Genomic DNA, 24,298 nt, shown 5'->3' with positions numbered 1-24,298 from the left:
GCATATACTATAATTCTGAGTAGAAAGTAAATTTCAAGTGAGAATGTGAAAGAAATGAAATATTTTTAGAAAAAAATATATGTTTTGCTTTTACTCAAGAGGGTACCTTATTGCTTAACTATAATTTTCATTCAAAACTATTGCCTCTACCTTTGTACTTGGCTTTTTAAGTCACAGAGTGTGAGAGAACAGAGACAATCTCATAATTAGAACAAAGTATCATTTGAAAAGGTACTTTGATCTGAATAGCCAATTGATAGAGAGTGGAAGGGAGGGAGGGGCAAGAGAGAGAGAAGGGGGGAGAGAGAGAGAGAGAGAGAGAGAGAGAGAGAGAGAGAGAGAGAGAGAGAGGTGAGAGAGACACAGTTGCCTCTTGCATGTGCCCCGACTGGCTGGGCTGGAGAGCAAACCTTGAGCAGGAATCAAACCTGCAACCTTTCGGTGCATGGGCCGACATTCTACCCACTGAGCACACTAGCCAGGGTGACCATGAGCTTTTTCTGTTATTTATAACTAAGCAAAATTGATAATTCTCTCTTGGACTTAAAAAAAAACTTGGATAGATTGATTTTTTTTCACAGTAGAGCTGTTGCATTGCAATTGTCTGTTAACACTTTCAACTTGGGTCACTATTACCGATTTTGCCACTTGGAAAACTGAATGGCCACCGGCTTTGCCTTTTTGTGTACATGTATGAAGGCCAGAGGAAATGGAGAAGCAAGGGAGGCCAGTGAGGTATGAAAAATGGCCTGATTTGGATGATGTTCAGAATTGAATAGCCGTGTTGGAAACACATGGTCTGTTCTGGTTTTGCTTAGTTATAAATAACAGAAAAAGCTCATGGTCACCCTGGCTAGTGTGCTCAGTGGGTAGAATGTCGGCCCATGCACCGAAAGGTTGCAGGTTTGATTCCTGCTCAAGGTTTGCTCTCCAGCCCAGCCAGTCGGGGCACATGCAAGAGGCAACTGTGTCTCTCTCACCTCTCTCTCTCTCTCTCTCTCTCTCTCTCTCTCTCTCTCCTTCTCTCTCTCTTGCCCCTCCCTCCCTTCCACTCTCTAAAAACAATCAATGAAAAATTGCCCCGGTGAGGATATTTTTTAAAAGCTCCTGGCCATTCTTTCATTAAACTCATCTGTATAGAGCATCTGCTCTCTGCTAGATACCAGGGTCCATTACAGTCCTTGGCACCAAGGAGCTTAGAATTAGTGGAGGGGGACAGATCTATACTCAAAAGGTGCTGACAGGGACAAGTGCTGCGATAGAAATCAGCAGAGGGCAGGCTGGAGGCACAAAGGAGAACACGGTCAGTTTGACCTGAACCAAGGGGGCTGAAAAGGTGAAACGTTCACTCATTCAACAAGTATGGCTTGAGCTCCTACCATGTGCCTGGCATTGTTCTAGGCACTAAGAATACAATAGTGAATAAAACAGACTGGTCTTTCCTACCATAGAACATCATTTTGGGGGGCTAGAGGATAAACACATTATAAATAAGTCAGCAAGTAAATGCAGAAGACAATTATGGATGGTGGTGAGTGGTAAAAGCAAATAAAAGGGAGTCATGTGCTGGAGGGTGACCTGGAGAGGAAGGGGGGTGCGCTCATTTAGATAGGATGGTCAGCCAGAATGAGGGAAACATGATTCCTCATCCACAGGAACTGTGCATATACTGCTTCCTCTGTTGGGAACATTCTCCCTGCAATCCCAGTACCACCCTGTTTTAAAATGTGGGTTTTATTATTATTCAGGTATGGTGAAGGCAACAGATCGGGAAGAAGCTGCCATTAAGAAGATGCGTTGATACTCACAGTTCCCAAGAGGTGCGGGGGAAGCACCTGGGCTGGTCAGGAGGTAGAAGGAGCGAGGAGAAAGCACGGGCCAGAGCCTTTATTGTGGCTTCTGTGGGAAAGGCAAGACAAGGCAGGTAATCAGGCCTACAGTTGTCTAGTTTGAATAGTTTGAGCAGGCAGTGTCTAGTTGTCTAGTACTTGGACCTGGGATGATTAGGGCAAAGGAGAATTACCTCCTAGAGTGTAGGAGCCAGAGACCGGCGGTGGTTCAGAGTATGGGCTCTGGATTGGTTGATGTGCATAAGCAAGTCATTTGCTATCTCTAACAATTTTTAATTGGCTGGCCCTGGAAAGGACAGTCTCTTCTTGGTCAGTGAGGCCCCTAATGCCAGAGCATCCAGAATACAGAAATTACAGAAATAAAGTTAAAAAACTCTCACCCCACCCTTTGCCAAGTTAACATCGCCTTCAGCTATCAGCTCCATGTAGCTTTTCAGAGAAGCCTTTACTAACTTTTTACTATAGGTCAACTCACCCATGCGAGCATTCATAGCCCTACGGTAACCTAAGTTCCCATTTATTTGTAGTATGTTTTGATTAATGACACGCGTTTCCAATAGACTCTACACTCCACGAGGCCTAGAACTTGTCTGTTTTTCCTTGTCATTTTATTGCCAATGCTTGGTGTGGTCCTGGCGCATCATGTGACTGTGTAGGCCATTGTAGGGTTGAAGCCAGGCCAGGGTGTGGGGTTGTCACCCTGCAGGGTGAGAAGGTCGGCAGGATCCAGGCCATGGAAGGCTGCACTGATACTGAGTTTAGACCAGCCGTGGGCAAACTACGGCCCTGCGGGCCGGATCCGGCCCATTTGAAATGAATAAAACTAAAAAAAAAAAGACCGTACCCTTTTATGTAATGATGTTTACTTTGAATTTATATTAGTCCACACAAACACTCCATCCATGCTTTTGTTCCGGCCCTCCGGTCCAGTTTAAGAACCCATTGTGGCCCTCGAGTCAAAAAGTTTGCCCACCCCTGGTTTAGACTTTTAACCATAAGCAAATGGGAATAGAATAATGGGTTTTAAACAGGTGATCCATGTGACCGTTCTTTGGTAAAAATTGAGGGTTGATAGTTTGATACTGGAGGCAGGACAAGGAGTGATGATTTTGCTTAAAGCTTACAAAGCCCGTCTGCCCCAGTAGGAGGAATGTCTACGGTGGCTTCATCACCTCAGTGAGGGTGGTTTCTTTTTTCTCTCAACCTCCCACTTTATACGGTTTAACTACTGAAGTGCTAAGTATGCACGCAAAGGGAATGAAAACCCTTGACATGTATAGAAAGTGCTGGAGATTTGGGGAAATCATGTTTTTGAGCAGAAGAGAGGAGAATAAAAAGGTAAAGATAGGGAGCAGACTTGTGATTGATGTTTCTCTTGCACATGAACGTGTGTCAGTTTGGTTCTTTTGCTGTTTATTTAGCCACTGACACTTGTCCATTTAGCCTTCTTAGTTCTCTACCAATGTGCAGTGCTGTATTAGATTGGATTTGAGCATTATATAAAATTATACTCTTTGGAAATAAAAACATTTCAGGACTGTGGAAACAAGCATTAAATAATTACCTTCAAATGCAACAGCAGAAAAGAAGAACCATTTAAAAAAAAATGGATTGTTTATTTGGTGTTGAGTTGTATGAGTTCTTTATATATTTTGGATATTAGCCCCTTTTTGGAGCTGTTGTTTGCAAATATCATCTCCCATTTGGTTGGTTGTCTTTTGTTGTTGTTGTGGGTTTCCTTTGCTGTACAGAAGCTTTTAGTCTTACATAGTTTGATTCATTTATTTTTACCTTTACTTCCTTTGCCTTTGGGGTCAAATTCATAAAATATTCTCCAAGACCAAGGCCCATAAGCTTGTTACCTGTGTTTTCTTCTATGTAACATATTGTTTCAGATCTTATATTTTGGTCTTTGATCCATTTTGAATTAATTTTTGAACATGGGGACAAACTGTAGTCTAGTTTCATTTTTTTGCACATGGCTTTCCAATTTTCCCAGCACCATTTATTAAGAGGCTTTCATTTCTCCATTGTGTAGTTTTGGCTCCTGTGTCAAAAACTATTTGCTTATATACATGTGGTTTTATTTCTGAGTTCTCAATTATGTTCCATTAGTCTGTGTGTCTGTTTTTCTGCCAATACCATGCTGTTTTGATTATTGTTGCTCTGTAGTATAATGTGAAGGCAGGCGGTGTGATACCTCCAGCTTCATTCTTTTTTCTCAGGATTGCTTTGGCTATTGGGGTCTTTTGTGGTTCTATTCACATCTGATGATTTTTGTTTTATTCTTTTTAAGTGACATTGAGATTTTGATGGGGATTATATTAAATCTGTATATTGCTTGGGTAATATGGCCATTTTAATGGTGTTAATTCTTCCAATCCATGAACACAACATATCTTTCAATTTTATCGTGTCTTTTTCAGTCTCTTTTAATAATGCTTTATAATTTTCAGTATATATGACCTTCACATCCTTTGTTAACTTTATTCCTAGGTATTTTATTCTTTTGGTTGCAATTGCAAAAGGAATTGCTTTTTGTTTTGTTTTGTTTTTTCATTTCTTTTTCTGAAGTTTCCTTGTTAGTTTATAGGAAAGTAGTAGATTTTTGTACCTTGATTTTGGATCCTGCAACTTCACTGTACTTGCTTATTGTTTCTAATAGTATTTTTGTGGAGTTTTTAGGCTTTTTCTGTATAAAAAATCATGTCATCTGCAAAAAGTGACACTTTTACTTCTTCCTTCCCAATTTGGGTGCCTTTTATTTCTTTCTCTTGACTGACTGCTCTGGCTAGGACTTCCACAATTATGTTGAATAAGATGGTGAGACTGGGCCTCCTTGTTTTGTTCCTAATTTTAGAGGAAGAGCTTTCACTTTTTTTAATCGATTTTTATATCCCCAATTAAGTTAAATTAGTTCTCTGGCTCTCCAGAGTTTTGAATTGGCCTGCTTTTAAGTGCAGGCATCTAATGGGAAGAAACCCAGCTTCTCTATATAAAGATGCTTAAGAAAGGATATTTGGTTGCTAATACACACTCCCTTCTCAAACTCTCAGTTGCATGCACCGTTTTTGTGGAACCAGTGGGAAAACCCTGTTCCTGAGCTGTGTGTGTTCTCCGCTCTTACTTTGCAGAGCTCGGCTGTTTCTGCCTCTGCACGTGCCCTCTCTCTGGGTGGTGCTGCCAGGCGCTGCCTCAGTACCTTGAGCCCTGTCTTGGCTATGCGCCTGGGGACCTGAAGGGCACTGATACCGAACCCACCCACCACCCATCACATTCCAGAGTAACCTACAGGGACGCTGAAATCATATGCAGGGTCCTGCAGCAGTTAAACTTGCTTCATAGATATACTGACCAGAAATAACTTCTTCATCCAGAGAAGATGGTACTCAAGTTTGCTACAGAAGCTCTATATACAGGGGTTACGCCTACTTTCCCCTCAGAATAGAATGTACCAATCCTAAAAAATAAGATTTGGAGAATGAGTTTAAACATTACTCGAAAGAAATGGTGCTGAAGTAAAAATCGTCAGTATTCCTTTGATAAAATCTACTGAACGAGAAGCCAGGATGTTTTTATTGAATATCTGGGAGCAGGCAGTTGGGTATTTGAGATGCAGTGGATTTTGGTGGCCATCTGAGGTAACCTTTATTGTAAAGAAGCATTTATTCCTTTTCAGTTGTGTTGGCAAACAGCTATTAAGCACTGGTCTCTTATGGCTAATTCCTGACATCGAGCTTGACTCCTATTAGGAATATAATTATAGTGTCATCTCCCACCAAAAGATACAGAATCTAAAGTAAAAAAAAAATTAGGTAGCCATGGTGATGATGCAGCTGTTACTTGGAGAGTTGTTTTTACAATATCTTTATTATGCATTTTATCATTTAGAGTAGCATTGTCTAATAGAAGAGTGATGGGAGCCACATACGTAATTTTAAATTTTCTAGCAGCTGAGTTTAAAAATGTAAAAAGAAACAGGTGAAATTAAATCTGATGACATCTTTAACTCACTATATCCAGAATAATATTATTTCAACATATAACCAATATAAAGATTATTAATGAGATATTTTACATTCTATTTTTCTTCCTGCATTTGGTTTATGTCTAACACAGCACATCTCAAATCAGAGTAGCCACATTTTAAGTGCTCAGTAGCCACATGTGGCCAGTGGCTACCGTGTTGGGCAGCACAGATTTAGAACATATTCCTTCAAATATTAAAGAAACAAATACATTAAAATAGAATAAAATATTTTAGAAAGAGTTCTTAATACTTTTAGACAACTGTAAAAGTGGAAAAGTATGTTGAAAATTACTAAATAGGCCAGTGTAGTAAAATAGCTATCTGATCTACACTAATAAAAGACAAAGATGCTAATTGACCATACCGTCACTACACCCAAGCCACGCCCACCAGCCAATCAGAGTGACTATATGCGAATTAACCCAACCAAGATGGCAGCTGGCAGCCATGGAGCTGGAGCAAGCAGGAGGCTTGGTTGCCCTGGCGATGGAGGAACCCAAGCTTCCCGCCTGCTCTGGCCCGCTGTGGCCTCTGCAAAGGCAACAAAGTTTCAATTATAGGAGCTAAATAAATCCAAGATACCTGCTTCCAGTCAGCCTCTACTGGGAGCTTGGGTGGCTGGAGGCTGTGGCCAGCCTGCAAACAGCCATCAGCCCCTCACCCAGGATGGCTACACCCTCATGGGGTGAGGGTCCCTGCTGTGGGGCTTGGCCAGCCTGCAAACAGCCATCAGGCCCTCACCCAGACTGGCCAGGGACCTCAGCAGGACCCTCCACCCTGAAGAAGCTGTGGCCAGCCTGAAAACGGCCCTCAGCCCCTCACCCAGGCTGGCCAAGCACCCCAGCGGGGACCCCTACCCTGAAGGGGCTGTGACCAGTCTGAAAACGGCCCTCAGCTCCTCACCCAGGCTGGCCAGGCACCCAAGCGGGACCCCCACCCTGATCTGGGACACCATTCAGGGCAAACCAGCCGGCCCCCACCCATGCACCAGGCCTCTATCCTATATAATAAAAGGGTAATATGCAAATTGACTCTAACAGCAGAGAGACTGGGAATCACAGATCACTATGACACACACTGACCACCAGGGAGCAGATGCTCAATGCAGGAGCTGCCCCCTGGTGGTCAGTGTGCTCCCACAGGGGGAGCTCTGCTCAGCCACAAGCCAGGCTACCAGCTGCCAGTACAGGGGTGGTGGTGGGAGCCTCTCCCACCTCCTTAGCAGCGCTAAGGATGTCCGACTGCAGCTAGGCCTGCTCCCCGCTGGCAAATGGACATCCCCCGAGGGCTCCTGGGCTGCCAGAGGGATGTCTGACTGCCGGCTTAGGCCCAATTCCCCGGGGAGTGGGCCTAAGCCAGCAGGTGGTCATTCCCCGACGGGTCCCAGACTGAGAGAGGGCACAGGCCGGGCTGAGGGACCCTCCCGAGTGCACAAATTTTTGTGCACTGGGCCTCTAGTGTATTAATAGTCTGCATTTCTTAACTTATTGGAAAATATAGATCACATGTTAATAATCACAAGTTAAAAATTAGGGCAAACTAGGACACAGTTTGCCTTGTAATGGGTAAGTTTTCTATCAACAAGCCTGTGTGCCCACTCTGATTCCTGCAGTTACAAGACAAAGCTTCCCACGGAGCCAGGCCTCTCTGGAGCATGATCTGAGAGGCCTGGTTATGAATTTGAGAACTTATAGGGACAAGTAAAATCCCCCCAAAATGAAGCATTGCTGCAGAAACTCTTTGAAAAGAAGGGAACGATTACCACTGGTTGTCTGAGGCTAATAAAAAAAAACAAAGAACTATTATAAATCATCCATCTTAGGAGGATTCAATATAGAATTATTTATAGTGGGAATCTTTTCTGTGAGAGTTCTTAATTTCTTGAGACCTTACGTGTAAATATCTGTTTTAATTTCATTAAGTCAGGGTGGATTATTTTTACTCGAAGATGTAATTTGAAGTTTTGGAAAAAGAGAAGAGTTTGTCTATTTTCACATAGTTTGTGTCCTACCCACAACTCCCATTTTACCTGCCCTCATCTTTAGTGGAAAAACTTATCACCTGAGAGCTGTAAAATATGGTAAAGGTAGGAAAATTGTCTTCATTGGTAAATGTTTCTAAAACGTTGGAAAGTATCTTAGTGAAACCAGAAACCCCTTTCAATCCCTTTGTTAAGATGTCTTTAAATATATAGATTTTAAGAGGGGCAAATTGAGGAGAAAAGGTGAATTCTAAAATAGCAGTTCTCTGCTCAGAGCCTTATAATTGAGGTTTGGGGTGCTTGTTTTTTTGTGTGTGTTTTTTTAAATTCTCAGTGGAGTGCAGTCCCATTTGTCCCACTCCTATCATGCAGACCTCAATCTGAATTTCTTGCCTGCTCTTTCTTGGATTGATCTCTAAGATATTTTCCCCCCTTTTTTTTGGCACCCAGGAATTAAATATCTTTAATTACTTGGATCTGTACAGACTTGCTGACCTCTTTAACCTCACTTTGTTGGAGAAGGCAGTGATCGATTTCTTAGTGAAGCATCTCTCTGAACTCCTGAAGAGCCGCCCGGAAGACGTTCTAACGCTTCCTTATTGTCTGCTTCAGGAGGTCCTGAAGAGCGACCGCCTGACCTCCCTGAGTGAAGAGCAGATCTGGCAGGTAAGGGTGCTCTGCATGGGGCTCTTTGGGTGTGGAGAGGGCACGAAATGATTAAAAGTTAAAGGATTGTCCTGGCCGGTGTGCTCAATGGTCAGAGCATTGGCCCACGGACCTAAAGGTCGTGGGTTCGATTCCTGGTCAAGGGCATGTGCCTGGGTTGCAGGTTTGATCCCTGGCCCCACTCGTGGCTCATGTGGGAGCTACCAATCGATGTGTCTCTCTCACTTTGATGTTCCTCTCTCTTCCTCTCTCTCTACCTCTCCTTCTCCTTCTCTCCCTCACCATTTCCCTCCTCCCTTCAACTCTAAAAATCAATGGAAAAAATATCCTTGGGTGAGGATTAACAACAACAACAAAAAGTTAAAGGATTGAGGGTCAATAAATATTTTGTTTGGTTTGGTCCTCATTGGACTCGAAGGCTCAGAAGTCACGCTCCTTGATGGACGAGGAACTGAAGAACCAGCCCATGAAGCTTGGAGGCCGTAGCCAGCTCAGTTCACGCGGGGGTTCGCAGGGGAGAATCCTCAGACCTCCCTGTGACTTCCCAAATCCCCAAGTCAAGGGCTTGTGTGTTTTTCTCCTGATAAAAATATTTTCTGAAATTGCATAAGAGAAGAATGGATTGTCAAGTGGTACTTATGCAGTTTCAAGACCAATGGAATCAGAATAAGCCTGGGCTTGCCTATAAACAATTCAGAGACATTTCTTTGTTGCATCAGAGAGCAACTGAGACCTTAAATGAAATGAAGCTCTTCTTGCCCTGTAGTGGAAAAATCTCCCTCCTCAGTTCAGGCTTCATTCATTGCTCGTTTCCTGAGCCCTGCCTTTTCTCCTGACATGGCATTCTTTTTGAATATCCTTTGTCTCAGGGACAGGAGGATGTGTTGTGTTTTCAAGTTGATTATTCAATTTAAATCCTTCTCTGCTCATCCCCAGTGGCTATCCTTGAACAATCCGCTTGGTGTCTGGGCAACAGTCAGAGCCCATCTTCCCCCTGCATCTAAAGACTGTCTGTCTCACTCTCTGAAACACGGGCTAGTCATCTTGTTACTTGTAGGGCAGCATACCTTCAAAATGTCATGATCATGTGAAAAATACTTATATACAGACTATTCTGGGGAAAATATGAAGTCTTCCATTAGCTGATAAGGCAGTGAATTACCAAATAGCATTCAGAGAACCAATAGCCAAAGCAGAGTGAGAGGTGGCTGTTAATTAAATCCAGTATCTGACTCTGCAGATTAATACTTTTTCTGATGTCTTTCTCCTTATTTCTTCCTTTGCATTACTTTAATCAGCAACTTCTTTCTTCATTGTTGCTTCCATCAGTGATGGTAATAAGAGCTGTGGTGTACTGAGGGCCTTCCAGACCTGGGTTCTTTTCAAACTTTTGACTTATCATCACAACAGGCCTGAAGGATGGCTGTTATCACCCCATCTAACAGATGAGCAAAATGAGGCTTTGGTGCCTTGCTCAGGGTTATAGAGCAGAGTAAGCCTTCAGGTCCAAGTCTGCTGACACCTGCCCTCATTTATGCAGTGTTCCACACTGCCTTGAAAAACAAAATATCAGGACACAGGAATAAGCTCTAGATTTTTTTTCTGCTTCTTAGGTATTTCTCATAATGTTTGTTCAGGCAGAGGTCAAAAGTGTTTGGGGAAGATGAGCTTTAGGTATAAATTTTAATTATCTGTTGTTCTCCCTGGTAACACAAATCATCAGAATTTTGGGGGCAATTCAAAGTGGGAAATTGCTACAATTTTTTCTTTCCTTTCCCAAAGGGAAAAAGGAAGACTTGGAATGAATTCTGCATTTAATTATTTCTAACTGAATTGAGATCTGAGCCAACCATCCTTGTGGCTTCTGCCTCTTGTGGTGGCATGGTTGAAGGCACTGCCAGAGATAGACATGGCAATGTGCACAAGTCTAGTCTGAGTGTCCAAAAATTCCATACTGTCCACTTATGAGTTACCACAATTGCCTCTCTAAAGGTTACTAATATTATAATGTCAAATTTTAAAAATGGCTTTTGGCTGCAGGCAACATTTTTTTTATACCTGGTCCTCAAGAAAGAATTAAAAGACTCACATAAATATGGTCAATTTAGGCATTCAGCAGGCAATAAGAAACTGTTTTTGCTTTATCTTAGTATATAAGTAATTCCCTCATACTCAACCCAACAGAGAAAAATCAAATCAGACCAGCTATATTGCCTCAAGTATAGTTAAGTTCATCATTTTTTGCTGAGGTTATACTAGTAATGCAATATACCATGGAAGAATCTAATATTCAGCCCAGGGTGAAGATTGGGTATGCCAGAGGATTAGTGTCAGGGTGCTTTATAGAAGTGAAACTTGATGGACAGGCTGGAGACAGATCTACAGAATCTCATTAAATTGCTGAATTGTTCATTACGGAGTGTTCTCACTGTAATAAAGTGCTCATTGACTTTGACAAATCCCCATCCCATGTCTTAAAGAAGAACTGTGAGGCTAATGGTGTTGGGGAGGAGAAAAGAAATTGGCACAAAGTCAGACAGGTAATATAAAAGTGGATGGAGGGTAGTGCACTTTGATTAATGTGTGCAACTGGTAACTTATGGGAGAGCCCGGTAAACACCCCCTCCCCCCCCCCTTCGCCCTCCCCTCCCCCCACACACGTTTATACATGTGGCTCTTCCACAATCTACTGACAATATGATCTGGGACATTCCCTTTATTTTGGTGAAAGGTCTAAATTTCATTCACTAGACTACAAGCAGTCTGTCTCTGAAGACGTGTCATAAGGACCTTCAATTTATCCTCACTGAACAAACTCTTCTTCATTTTTTTCTGCTGTCCCTTATTCAGTCCCTTTCCTGATAAAATGTGCTGCAGGCCGTAATAGCCATTCTGTGGATCTGTGAAATCCCCCAAGATTATGTCTTATATCTGTTCTTTTATTTCCATCTGACCTTTTCAAACTTTATCTTAAGTCTCTTCTCTCACAGAAGGTTTCTTCATCCCCCATAGACAGTTTTTTCCCTCCCTTCCATCACCTGCAACTATTTGTCCTGTTAGTTAACTTCACTTTGTATTCACAGGTAATGTAGATACTGCACCCTATACACAGGTATATGGTGCATAAGGACACAGACGTCCCCTCAAAAAAATTCTGTATAAAAATTCAGTTCAGTTCAGCTCAACAATTTGGTTTTACAGTTTCAAGGCCAGCAATTTCTCAGGTTCCAGATGGAAGACGCAATTGATTATGGGGCTCAAGAAAGGGTAGAAAGTCCCCAGTGGGGACTGACCTGTGCCACATTCATGACCTGGCAAGTCTCCGCCATTTTTATTTTGCTTTGGGGTGTAGACCTAACTTAGGGCTTTGTTTCAGTAGGACCCTGTTACATTTCTTCGTAAAGATTCAACATTTAGCTTCAGACTATTGAGCCAGGATCCTGCTATAAAGTTTGGAGTGGAATAGTGAAATGGTCCCCTACCACTCCCACACATCGGCTCTGCTTCCATTTGCATAGGAAGCCCTGGCTAATCTCGGTTTTCTTCTGAGGAAAGTGGGATCTCAGCTTTTCCTACCTCAGATCCTCTCTTAGCAGAATGAGGGGGAGATTGCTTTCCTTGGGAGGACAGTTTATAGAAAAGCCTGAATACAATGTAAGTGCTTGTGTTTGCTAGCACAGGACAAAGGTGTGGCTCTATCCATCAGGACTTTTTGAGCCTCTACCAGATGGCCCAAACCATACTGCAGTAGAAGGCACGGTACAGGTTTGCTAACTCCATTTCCGTCTCTCGGGCCTCACCCCATCTGGGAGGGATCCTTATGATTTCAAATCATTGGTTCAGCTCCCTGGATTATTATTTTTTTCTCTGAAGTAGCAAAAACAAGAACCATCTTTTTAAATGGATAAAGATATTGTGTGGAAATAAAAATGAGTATTTCATGAGTGTCTATTATGTGCTATGCACAGTATTAGAAGCCAGATCCTGGGTAAAAAGCTTTATAAAGATGTTTAATTATTGGCTTAGAGAGATATGGTTTCCTCTCTGAATGTAGAGAAGTTTTAGTTTCCTTTAATTGTGAATTTATTAACTGTTTTTCTACTCTTAGTGAAAAGGACTTATTATTTATCAGAACAGTTCATGTATCAATGTTTTTCTTCCTTTTTAATCTTGCATTGAGGGTACCTCCTTGTATTTTGAGCCTAACTTTGCCTGGATTTAATGGACCAAACATTTCAGTGGTCACATCACTGACATCAAACATGATCAGACCTTAGCAGGGAGAGTTGCTTTATCTTAGTCATATCCCATTTTAGTACGGCAAGGCAAGAGGACCAAGCCACCTGGTTTGGGATTGGGGCTGATCCTGTGTACATTGGTCTTTGAGTCTATTGTATTTGCATTGAATGCTGCCATGTTTTACCCTTGCACTCTATAAATAATAAATAAAGACAATAATGTAGAGTTTTCACATTAAAATATATTGAATGGCTAATAAGACAGCCCATTATTCCTACAAAAGGTTGGATTTATTCTAGGAACATTGGTATACAAAATGATTTTGGCCTTTTAAAACTGCATCTTTTCTTGTATTTTTGTTGGAAATTTGCGTCCATAAGTCATACTGTTCATAACACATTTATTGTGTATCTGTAGAGATGTAAGTCATATGTTGTGTAGAGAAGTCAACAATCACAAAAGTAGTGTTTTTTTATGAGTCCTTCCTGGGCTTTTATCTATACCACAAGATAACTTATATCACAGCTTGTTTTAATCATGGTCCTCAAAAGAAGTTCCAGAAGGTGAACCTAAACAAAAAGCTACTATTTCATAACAGATGGAAAATAGAGGACACTAGTATTGTACTCAGTTTTTATATTTTATTCTTAGATGATAAATTGACCCAAATACACCTCTGGCAAGAGAGAAGTCAGGACTTCAAACAGTACTATATGTCCAACAATACCATCATATTAAATATAATACTTTATATTTGAATATCACATCACAGTTTTGAGAATGCTTCTGCATTTATCATTGCTTTGCTCTCCTATGGTACAAATGGGGAAACTGAGGTAACAAATTTAAAAATCAAATTTATCTCTTCTAATTTGGAGGCTGTTTCCACTTTGGTCCACAGCTTCTGAATTCATGATAGAAACTCAAAAATACCTGGGAGTGATGGGTACAGAGGTAAATCAAATTAATCCTGTGATAGTAACAGAAATTAGGAAGGGCTTGACCATTCCTATTCTTGGGTGTTGTGCCCACAGATTGAAAGAGTAATGAATGGCCTCCTCTGCCTGCCTCTGTGTCTTTGTCATGTGGCTAATTCTAATTGTGCTTTGTGACATGAGCTTCATTCATTCATTCACTCATGTCAGATGGTTATTGAGTACCCACTCTGCCCAGTCACTGCTACGTGATTGGTTCTGGGCAGGCCATCATGGAAAGGACTGACATGGTCCTGCTTTCACAGATTTTGGAGTCTGATGTGGAGCTTTCCATTGTTACTCTTTCTCAGCAGGCCCGATTCCTCGCCAGTGGGGACTGACCTGTGCCAAACAGTTTAATGATTTCAGTGCTAACTCTGGGCATGTTGAGACAGTACTGATACATCGGAAAATAAAATGCTTTTGTTTGGACATTTCAACACCGGCCACTACTTCATTCATTGTTAACTCCTGTTCATTGTATGTGCCTTAAACAGCTTGGCAAGCCATTGTCCGTCCATGTGGTACAGCTCAAGCCTCAAAGAAATCAGACTGTGGGTGATCATTTAATAAAAAACTTCCCAGTAGTGTTCTCATTTTAAACACTTGGACCTTGGTTACTAGACATGGAATAAAATACTATGGCCTGAGAACACGTATCCCCAAACAAAATTGTCATCTTTCATCAAATTCCTGCTCTTTCTCAATTCCATGTCACATATGCATGCCATTGTTGTTGTTTTTTTGTTTGTTTGTTTTTCAGATAGGCACTTTCTGAGCATCTTCATGATGTCTCCTTTTAAAAAAAATTTATTATTCCTTAAACTTATTAATCATGTGCCATTTCTCGATTTTCTTCCTGGAAGTTCTGGTAGCTCCTCCCAGCTACATACAATATTTTCTACAAATGTGATGAGGTCATCTCCACTTCCTTTTTACTAGTCACTAATGGAGAGAATAAACAGAGGCTTCTTCACATCCCAAAGAGTGCTGTGCTGGAGGACGTGTTATCCTCTGAGGGCCCCCAGCTGGACACTGAGCAACACTGCTATTTCAGGGCTTGGCGCTTGAGTGTATATTTAGTCATCCATCCTCATCTCTGTGCAGCTAATTCCTCTGTGAGGACTCATCCCCAAGGAGCTTGACAGTGGCCTTGCAGTTGTTTGCCTGGGCTGTGTGCCTGTGTGAGACACATGACACATTCATTTCCGAGGGACTGTGCTCCAGCTAATCCTCAGCTCTCCTCGGTGCCAGAGCTGTACCTTGTCAAGTAGCTGTGAGGGACAGCGATTATCCGAAATTACAGAAGACCCTACTTGCATTCATGGGCTGCCATTCCCATGAGTTAATAGTGTTTTTTTTTTCTTCTTTTTTTTTTTAAATGAGCACAACAGCATAACAAGGTGATTTATGAGATATGACGTATTTATGTTCTCTGCTTCTAATTTTCATTGTGATTCATGTTGTTTCCAGACTGATATGTTGTTATTGCTGCTGTGAGAAGGAAAAAGATGACTGGAGAATATTACTTATGCATTGGTGGCCTGCAGTAATATTGCTGCTACCTGGATTATCAGGGATTTAAAAAGAAAAATCCAACTATGAGCTATACATGAGGTAGAAACCCCAAGGCTAGGCAAAGAAGTTAATCAATAATAATAACAGAAATGCCCTGGGAGGGTGGCTTAGTTGATTGGAACATCATCCTGTACACCAAAAGGTTGCGGGTTCGATTCCCAGTCAGGGCACATACCTAGGTTTAGAGTTTGATCCCCGGTCAGGGTGTGTATGGGAGGCATAACCAACTAATTTCTCTCTCTCTCTCTCTCTCTCTCTCTCTCTCTCTCTCTCTCTCCCCATTTCCACCCCTTCCCCTCTCTTTAAAACCAATAAAAACATATCTTTGGGTGAGGACTAAAAAGAAAATATCCTCCCCATTAAAAAAATAATAACAGTAATAATTCTTTACAGTCTTAGTATTATATTTTTAAAGCACTTTTCACATAATTTCATTTGAGTCTCTCATCAGCCTTTAAGGTTGATAAGTTAAGTGTTATCCAAATGTTAACAAGCGAGGAAACTGAAGCTCACAGAGGTTAAGGGATTAACTCACTTCACAGTATAAGTTTAAATGTAGGTCTCACTGTATTCTTTTGAAATACACCAAGTCTCTAAGAAAACAGAACCTCAAAGTACCAGATACATCTTGTCATAAGTCAGAGGTTACACTAATCTAGAGTGAGTGAATCAACAGTATACATTTCTTAATAAATTACCTAGTTCTGTTTTCACCTGTTGTGCAGCTTTGTGGGAAATTGCAGAAATTATTCCAATAAAAGGAGTACAAGAAAGTGTGCTGAGGGTTTTCTTTATCAGAGCCAAGAAAATTGGCATTTTAGCTGTTTTGTTGAGGAAGAATGGATAGAGAATTCTGACCGAGGCAGAGAACAGCTCTTCATTCCTTTAAGGTACAAGATGATGAAGTATAAAGCAGGAAGACAGGCCCATAAGGAGGATCACTTTAAAATCCGATCAAGAGATTTAAATCAGTGTGAAAGAGAACCTGTAGTGCCATTATTTTTTGCTGTGCTGTGTAGACCGTGTGGGAAAGTCCGCAGATGTTGTTAGAGATTGGATGGGATGAATGGAAATGATTAATCATTATATATTCATTTTACACCCAGTATATTGAAAATTTCGAAAGTTATGCAGCAGAAATCAGTAGTCATGTGATGGCCTAGTTTGGGGCTTACGAGACAGGGAATGTTGACATAAGAAATGTCCAAACCTCTAGAGAATTTTTGTAAGAGTTTATGTGAGCCAAACTGCTGACAATGCCAAGAAGCAAGATCTGAAATGCTCCAGAGAATGACAGTTTTTCAGTTCCTTTTATACAATTGGATTAAGGAGGGAACATACGGAAGATTACATGGAGGTGGGAGAAAGCAAGGCACAGGATGTTAACAAGCTTATGGTCTCCCCTGAGGGTGGTTACACCTCTCAGGCGCCTGAAAAAGAGGCATTTCAAAGGTGTGTTAACCTCGGTGTACAAAAACAATGGGCAGGACTTGCTTAAGGTGAGCATAAACCTTTTATAGGCCTGGATGTGGTTACCCACCATGACCTGCCCAGTTAGGAATTTGTGATGAGATCACCCTATGAGGTTGCTTTTGTTCACTGAACTTGTACAAACCCCTTTTTTTATCCTCAGGAGAAAAATATATTAATTTATTGAAATTGTTAGTCTCTTTCCAATAGAAATGAGCCTGTGGCCCATATCCTGCATCACCAGATTATTTCTATGGGAATCCTTATGAGGCCAGGTGAGTGCCCAGTGACCATGTGTTCATGCGAGTTGGCCATGGCTGACCACAGTAATTTCTTGTTCTGGGCATTCTAAGGAAGGGATCTAAACTTGGCTGTGGAGTGGCCTAGAGTCTCTGGAATTATTCATATTCCAAAGAGACATCTGGAGAAGCCTTGACATTTATTGTTGAATACTGACGCCCTTATACCCTGCTTCTCCCAACCCTTGTCTCCAGAACTTTTGCTACAAGCAAAAATAAAGAACATCTCGACTTGACACACCTGGAAGAGAAAGGTGGCCATTCTAAGATAGTAAACAGGGGCAGCATTCGTAAATAAAGGTATTTCATGGGTTTCTTTTGTGCCCACAATACAGAGCAATGTGTTCTCGGTGGTGAGGTTCTGCTCTTTAGTCTGACACCTCCTCATTATTTGGAGTGGCACATTGGAGGAATGAAAACAGATTTCAATTGGTAGGCAACATACCCAGGGAGAAAAATATCTCTGGAAAAATATCCTCAATGGGTTGTAGCGATAGATATCACAGATTTTTTACATTATTCCCCTGTCTATAAGAAGTGTTGTAAGTCAGTTTCCATAAATGGCACAGATCTTATGCTACAAGAACAGAAGCTAAAAAGAGCCCTGCCAGCTGGAGGCTAAATGCACACATCTTTTTTTCTTCTTCTTCCAACACCATTTATTCCCCCTGTACCCTCTTCCACCTCCACCCACTTGCACAGATCTATTTAGTGTGTGCTCTTGTGGAAGAGAAATGCTCACGTTACCTCCTCTGGCCACACAAGGAAATCAGTAATTGAAGGAGTGATGGACGGTGCGCTAAAGTTTAAATGTTTTAGGAGGACCTATCTTCTTAACACTTTAAAACAAGTGAGCAAAATATAATTAATTTTGATTAATTCGTTTGCTTTTAATATAGCTTTTAATTTGTAATTCTATGTGAATTACAATGTAATTTAGCATTAATTATACTAAATTGACTATAAGCCAGCCAATCACAATAAGAAATTACTCATAGCTGCAAGTAAGACTGAAACTCTCCCTCAGAAAAGACTGTGCTTAGTTAAGAGGCAAATATTTAGGCATCTCTCTTGTTGGCTATGAGAATGGCATTGAAACTGCTGAGGACTATAACCCATTTCTTATTCTGCCCACTGTTGGGAATAAATGTAGGGTGTCCCCCAAAAAAGTATACACACATTTTTGAATACTTATAAAGACAGTGTTTATTAAAATACATTTCATTTTCAAAATTGAGCTATCAGCTGTTAAAGTGTGTATACATTTTGGGGGGACACTCTGTATATATACTCACTCTTTGAAGTTCAATACAAAGGGTAAATAATAAAGCACACTAAGAGGTGACTTATCAGGCTTGCCAGGTCCTCTGAAGAATCTTGCTCTTCTCATCTCGTGTAAGATTTGGGCCATGTAGAGGTCCATGTAGTGCTTTAGAATGGTTAATTCCACACCTCTTGGATTCTAGGGGTTAGAATAGGCACTTACCTAGGTTGGCCTGTTCTTCCTCCCCATGCTCTGTGAACCAGCTAGGAAATCCTGTTTTAAATCCCACGTGCTGTCAGTATCCCGAAGCCAGTCCTATGTGACCAGTACATAAACTGCCTTCTGGAAAGAAGCAGGCTGTGCCTTGAAAAGCCGATACCAGGAGGTGATGGCACCTGTGTCATTGGTAGAGCTTACCGGAGGTGCCTGTGCGCACACTGGAAGGATCATGGACACTTGGGAAAGTGGCAGAAGGCAGGGGTGGGTTTGGAAAATACTTGTGTTTGAAGCATTTGCCAGACATCTTTCTTTGAGAATTGTCTCCTAAAAAAAAAATCAAAATGAAACTTTGTGATCCTGCAGAATGTCATGTGACAGAGTTAACATATCCTACTTGAAGTGTATTACATGTAGTTTAAACTATGGGCATTTTGTACATTCTGGGTACATTGGTTCAGCAATGAAGTAATAAATTTTGTATAGAAAAAAATAGCTATTTTTTTTACTTTGTTAATTATGCATCTCTATCTCATCATTCCAACATACAATCCAGCAAGTAAAATGGCTAAAGTTTTATGTAAGCATTTTGAGTAGAGAAGTTAAAACTACCCTAAACCCTGAGCCAACAGCCACCCCATGCCTTATGTCTTGCACACATGCAGGTGGGGTTTACACCATACCCACACTTGCAGATACACACACATACATGTGCTTATTAATCTTTGCAGCTGACAGAATTTCCTTTGTTTTGCGATACTAACCAACCATACTCATGATTGGCTGGTTGATCTCAGGATTAAAGGAGAAAATAGAAGTTTATTTTTGCAACCCCAAGTGTATATCCCATTCATCACTAAATTTTATAAAGATGTTCATGTCTGTAGTTTGTGGACAATAGCTGCTGTATGAATGCAGCTTGGTATTGTTTCCAATTTCTCCAAAACTCTTTATGATACATTTAGCCTGTCCTATTACAGGTTTTTTATTTCTTTTCCCAAATATTCTTTCTGATATATCAGCATTAGAGTTGGTGGGTTCCAGCCCCTTTCTTACCCTAGTGGTTCCCCGTATGGCTTCATGGTCTTCACCCACAACAACCCCTTTTGATCCAAGCCCTCTGATGGATGAGTTCGTTTGAGCTGTTAATGTGGAGTTCTTCGAGAACAGTGAGGACGTGGGGCAGGGGAACTAGTGCTGAAATAAAGGGAGCAGCAGGGTTGAGAGAAAACAGTTACAGATACTGTATGTCTGCCCTGGGTTTTATCTTCTCGTCATTTAGAATGCCAGCGGAATAAATGTGTCTGTTAATCAAACAGCACTGAGAGGTTAAGTCATTGGAAGCTTTTTAGTCATTTTGTGCTTTTCAAGAGTGAATTTGTTAGAATTATGCTGAATACCCACTTAAAGCCTCAGCTGATAACCCTACCTGTGTTTTATAACTCGGCTCTGTCAGAACTCATAATAAGTCAAACATTCTTTCAGTGGTGCTCATAAGGGAGGGAAAAACCCCCACACATTTAAGAGTAATTTCAGATTGTAAATGAAAAGGAGAGGCACGACTGTTCATTTGCACCAATCATGCCTTCCTTTCATCGGCTCTGATTAGGCCTGGTGCGGTTTCATCAGACCCCTCCATCACCGAGCTGTCACTCCAGCCGTCTGTTGATTGAAAACAATCAAGGCTCTGAAGGCACAATTATTCTGACCCTTTAACTAGAGGCTGCTGTGATAATGAAAGGTTGATTATGATAGTTTGTGCCTCTTTCAGTTTGCCAAGAAGGTTAATTTGGGCATCAGACGGATGTTTAATGGGCGCTTGCTGGCTACACTGAGGTAAATGAGAACGTGCAGTCTTGGATATTGCACGGATATAGTTTGGCTGTCAATCATTGTCATTTGGAGTTTGTGCCTCACACTCCGGAAATCACATTTTATTTTTTCCTTGGGATTTAATTTATTCTGTGCCCCGAGGAAGTTCTTTCACTCGGTGACCTTCACAGCAGCTTTCTCTGCCTTTTTTTTTTTCCTTTTCGCTTTTTATTTTTTCAAATGGAGCTCAAAGGCACAGCACATCTAGAAGAGCATTTTTCTTTCATTTTCACTTAAAAATGGAAACTTTAAAAATCCATCCTTATCACTGCCTTCCAATAGAGCAAATGTTTCCATTCGGATTGTGCAGCGGGGAAGCAGAAACGCCAGGGTGCTTTGGCCAGTTTGCGCATGCAGCAGCTCACGCTGTGGTTCTGCAGTTTCTCACACTAACAGCACGCGTAGTCAGTTCCAAGTGGGCACACACGGAAGCGAAGGCCCCGTTCTCCTCACAACTGATTGTTTGCATTTCTGGTTCCAGGTGCAGCAGAGCTCCTTTCCCCTCCTTCTTGGGCAGTACGGGCGGAGGTTGAGGCAGGGACACACATATGTGTCTGTGAAGTATGACGGTTATTAAAAGTTGCAGATTTCAATTTGTATAAATCCAACACCTAATCTTGTTGCTATTTGAAGCACAGGGTAAATAAGACGAAGGCACCTAGCAATGCTAGTGTTCACAATAGGCAGCTCATTACAATCCGCCTTGATGCATACCCTTAAAAAAAAAAGAAAAATAGAGGTAAAGAAAAAATGAAGGAAAACCTTTATTTCTGTCTCCAAGCTGAGCAGGGTGGTCTCACAGATGAGGCACCTGAGAGCTAGACTCATTGTTCTGCTTTCTCATGTGTGTTGCCTTCATTCTCTTTTCCCCCAGTGAACACTCAGCAGCATATTTCTATCTACCTTGGCCATTTTGTCTCACAGTCAATTATAAAGCAGTTAAGTCTATAGATGTCAAAGTGGCAGCATCATAAAGATTATAATTTTACATCAAGTTTTCTGTTTTCACATTATTTATTTTTTTACTTTAAAAAAAAATGCTACTTGTTTTTGAATGGTCAAGAGAGGCAGGAAGCGATCATTTAGTCTCACCTGAAGAGGCTCCGGAAATGAATTAAGTCATTGAATCCAGTTACTGTTTTTATCCGGCACCAGTGCTGTTTTATAAGCCACAGTGATGTTTAAAATGTGTACTTAAAAATAAATGGTGATGGAAGGAGATTTGACTTTAGATGGCAAACACACAATACAATATGCAGATGATGTATTGTAGAATTGTATACATGAAACCTATATAATTTTATTAACCAATGTCACCCAATAAATTCAATAAGGAATAAATATATAAATAATAAAAATTAAAAAAGGAAAAGAAAGAAATGAGAATAGAATTTTATATATATATATATATATATATATATATATATATATATATATATATATATTAGAGGCCCAGTGCACAAAAATTTGTGCACTCAGGGGGAGAGGTCCCTCAGCCCGGCCTGTGCCCTCTCACAGTCTGGGACCCCTCGGGGGATGACCATCTGCTGGCTGAGACCTGCTCCCCAGGGGATTGGGCCTAAGCTGGTAATCAGACATCCCTCTGGCAGCCTGGCAACCCTCGGGGGATGTCCACTTGCCAGCGGGGAGCAGATCTAAGCTGCAGTCGGACATCCTTAGTGGTGCTGAGGAGGCAGGAGAGGCTCCCACCACCACTGCTGTACTGGCAGCCATCAGCCTGGCTTGTGGATGAGCAGAGCTCCTCCATGTGGGAGCTCACTGACCACCAGAGGGCAGCTCCTGCATTGAGCAACTGCCCCCTGGTGGTCAGTGTGTGTCATAGTGACCAGTCATTCCCAGTCTTTCTGCTGTTAGAGTCAGTTTGCATATTACCCTTTTACTATCTAGGATAGAGGCCTGGTGCACGGGTGGAGACCGGCTGGTTTGCCCTGAATGGTGTCCCGGATCAGGGTGGGGGTCCCGCTTGGGTGCCTGACCAACCTGGTGGCTGTTTTTAGGCTGCCCGCACCCCTTTCAGGGTGGGGGTCCCCACTGGGGTGCCTGGCCAGCCTGGATGAGGGGCTGATGGCTGTTTTCAGGCTGTCTGCACCCCCTTTAGGGTGGGCGTCCCCACTGGGGTGCCTGACCAGTCTGGATGAGAGGCTGAGGGCCGTTTTCAGGCAGGCCAAGCCTGCAATTGAAGCTCCCAACCTCTCCTTTTTTTCTTTTTTTTTTTTATTCTGGTATTTATTTACCTTCTATAGCTGTCACTGGAGCTGAGAGCCAGTTTTAGCTCTGAGGCCCAGCTTCAGCTCTGAAACCTCGGCTGCTGAAAGCAGGTATCTGGGGTTTGTTTGGGTTCTATAATTGAAACACTGTTGCGGTCCTGCTCGCTCCAGCTCTGATGGCTGAAATTGCAGCATTGTTTCTTAGAGTGCAGCTCAGATCCCCGCTGTGGCAGGCCGGGAGCCTTGGCTTCCTCCATCACTGGAGCAACCAAGCTTCATGTTCGCTTCAGCTGCCTGGCTGCCGGCCGCCTTCTTGGTTGGCAGTTAATTTGCATATTGCCCTGATTAGCCAGTGGGAAGCATAGCAGAGGTATGGTTAATTACCATGTTTGTCTATTATATGATAGGATACTCTCACTCAATTCTTCACCACACCAGACCAAGCATGTTTATTTTTGTCTACTTCATGAACAGCATGGATAAAATAGCCCTCAGGAATACTTACTAAAATTATTGATTAGTTATGTCTTGTTTTGTTTAAGTATTGGGAGTAAAAAGTAATTAGGAGAGAAATGTGTCAGTCAACTCAATCAGTATTGTTTTTGGGGTATTTAGAAAGTAGTGTGAATTTTCATTTTAATATTAACATGTCTTATATGTGACAATAAGTGATTTTATTTTATAGATTTAGTATGCTTGCAAATTAATGGTACTCAAGCAAGGACTGCTTTTTCTTAAAGGGAATATAACTATTATTTCAAATTGTTTTTTAGTCTAGGTTCCTGCCTTTCCCCAATCTGTTCTACCCTTTATGTCTAACTGTGGAAAACTAATGTCCAGAATGAAGGACTTTCTTACGTCCTCTCAAATCCTCCACCTCACACCCACCTCGGTGCTCTCACCTGATGCTCTCACCGAGGTTGTATCCCTCAGCAGTGATGCCCCCCTCAGAAGGTCCCACACTTCGCCTCCTGGCATGTGCTAGCCTTTCTGCTCCCAGGGCTGGAGCTGGTCAATGGGTCCAGTTTCTGTTTCCTTTTCAATCCTCCCATCTGCCCTTTCAAAATTCCCTTTGCTCTTCATACACATTGTTCCTTCTAAGCTTATAAAGATGTCTCAGATCTGTGATTTCTCCAGATTGCAGTCTCCTAATTCCCATTTATCTGACATTCAGCAAACACTTGTGGATTTCCTCCTGGGTGCCAGGCACTGGAGCTGAAACACGATCCTTCTCTCAATAGAGCCGTTGGAATGGCTACTGCCTACTCCTTCCTTCATCCATTGCAGCCTCCTCTTACCTCATGAGCCTTCCGAGATTGTCAAGCCACTGGCTTCCCTGCCCTGGGCCCATCTGTCCACATCTCCATCTTTTCCTTACATCACTATTATAGATCTGCTCTTTAGGCCACTCCCCCCACCCCAAAACTGATGAATAACGGCGCTGAACAGTGTATCTTCTTTGACAAAAATATTACTTGTGTATTATAATCAAAAGTGTTGCAAGGTGCGAATAAAGGACTCATTGTTTCCCAGTTATTTACATGATGACGAAATTAAGTTAGAGAAGGCAGTGTGAAATATTCTGTTTGTTTAAACATCATAGCCAGGCTGAAATTCACATAGTGACGAAG

The 24,298-nt window shown here is 41.8% G+C and overlaps 1 protein-coding gene across 1 annotated transcript in view; it reads left to right on the top strand.

The window, feature by feature from the left end:
• Positions 1–24,298, top strand: part of KLHL32 (kelch like family member 32) — a 189,831-nt gene that overhangs the window by 121,741 nt on the left and 43,792 nt on the right. The window contains exon 6 of the mRNA XM_059700895.1: positions 8,312–8,527. Within this exon, the coding sequence (XP_059556878.1) occupies positions 8,312–8,527 (216 nt within the window). The remainder of the gene's footprint in view (positions 1–8,311; positions 8,528–24,298) is intronic.

Source organism: Myotis daubentonii, chromosome 6, assembly GCF_963259705.1.
Source record: "Myotis daubentonii chromosome 6, mMyoDau2.1, whole genome shotgun sequence".
In the NCBI taxonomy this organism is placed as follows: domain Eukaryota; kingdom Metazoa; phylum Chordata; class Mammalia; order Chiroptera; family Vespertilionidae; genus Myotis; species Myotis daubentonii.
Note: the sequence above shows the minus strand (reverse complement) of the source record. Positions and strands in the feature narration are given on the sequence as shown.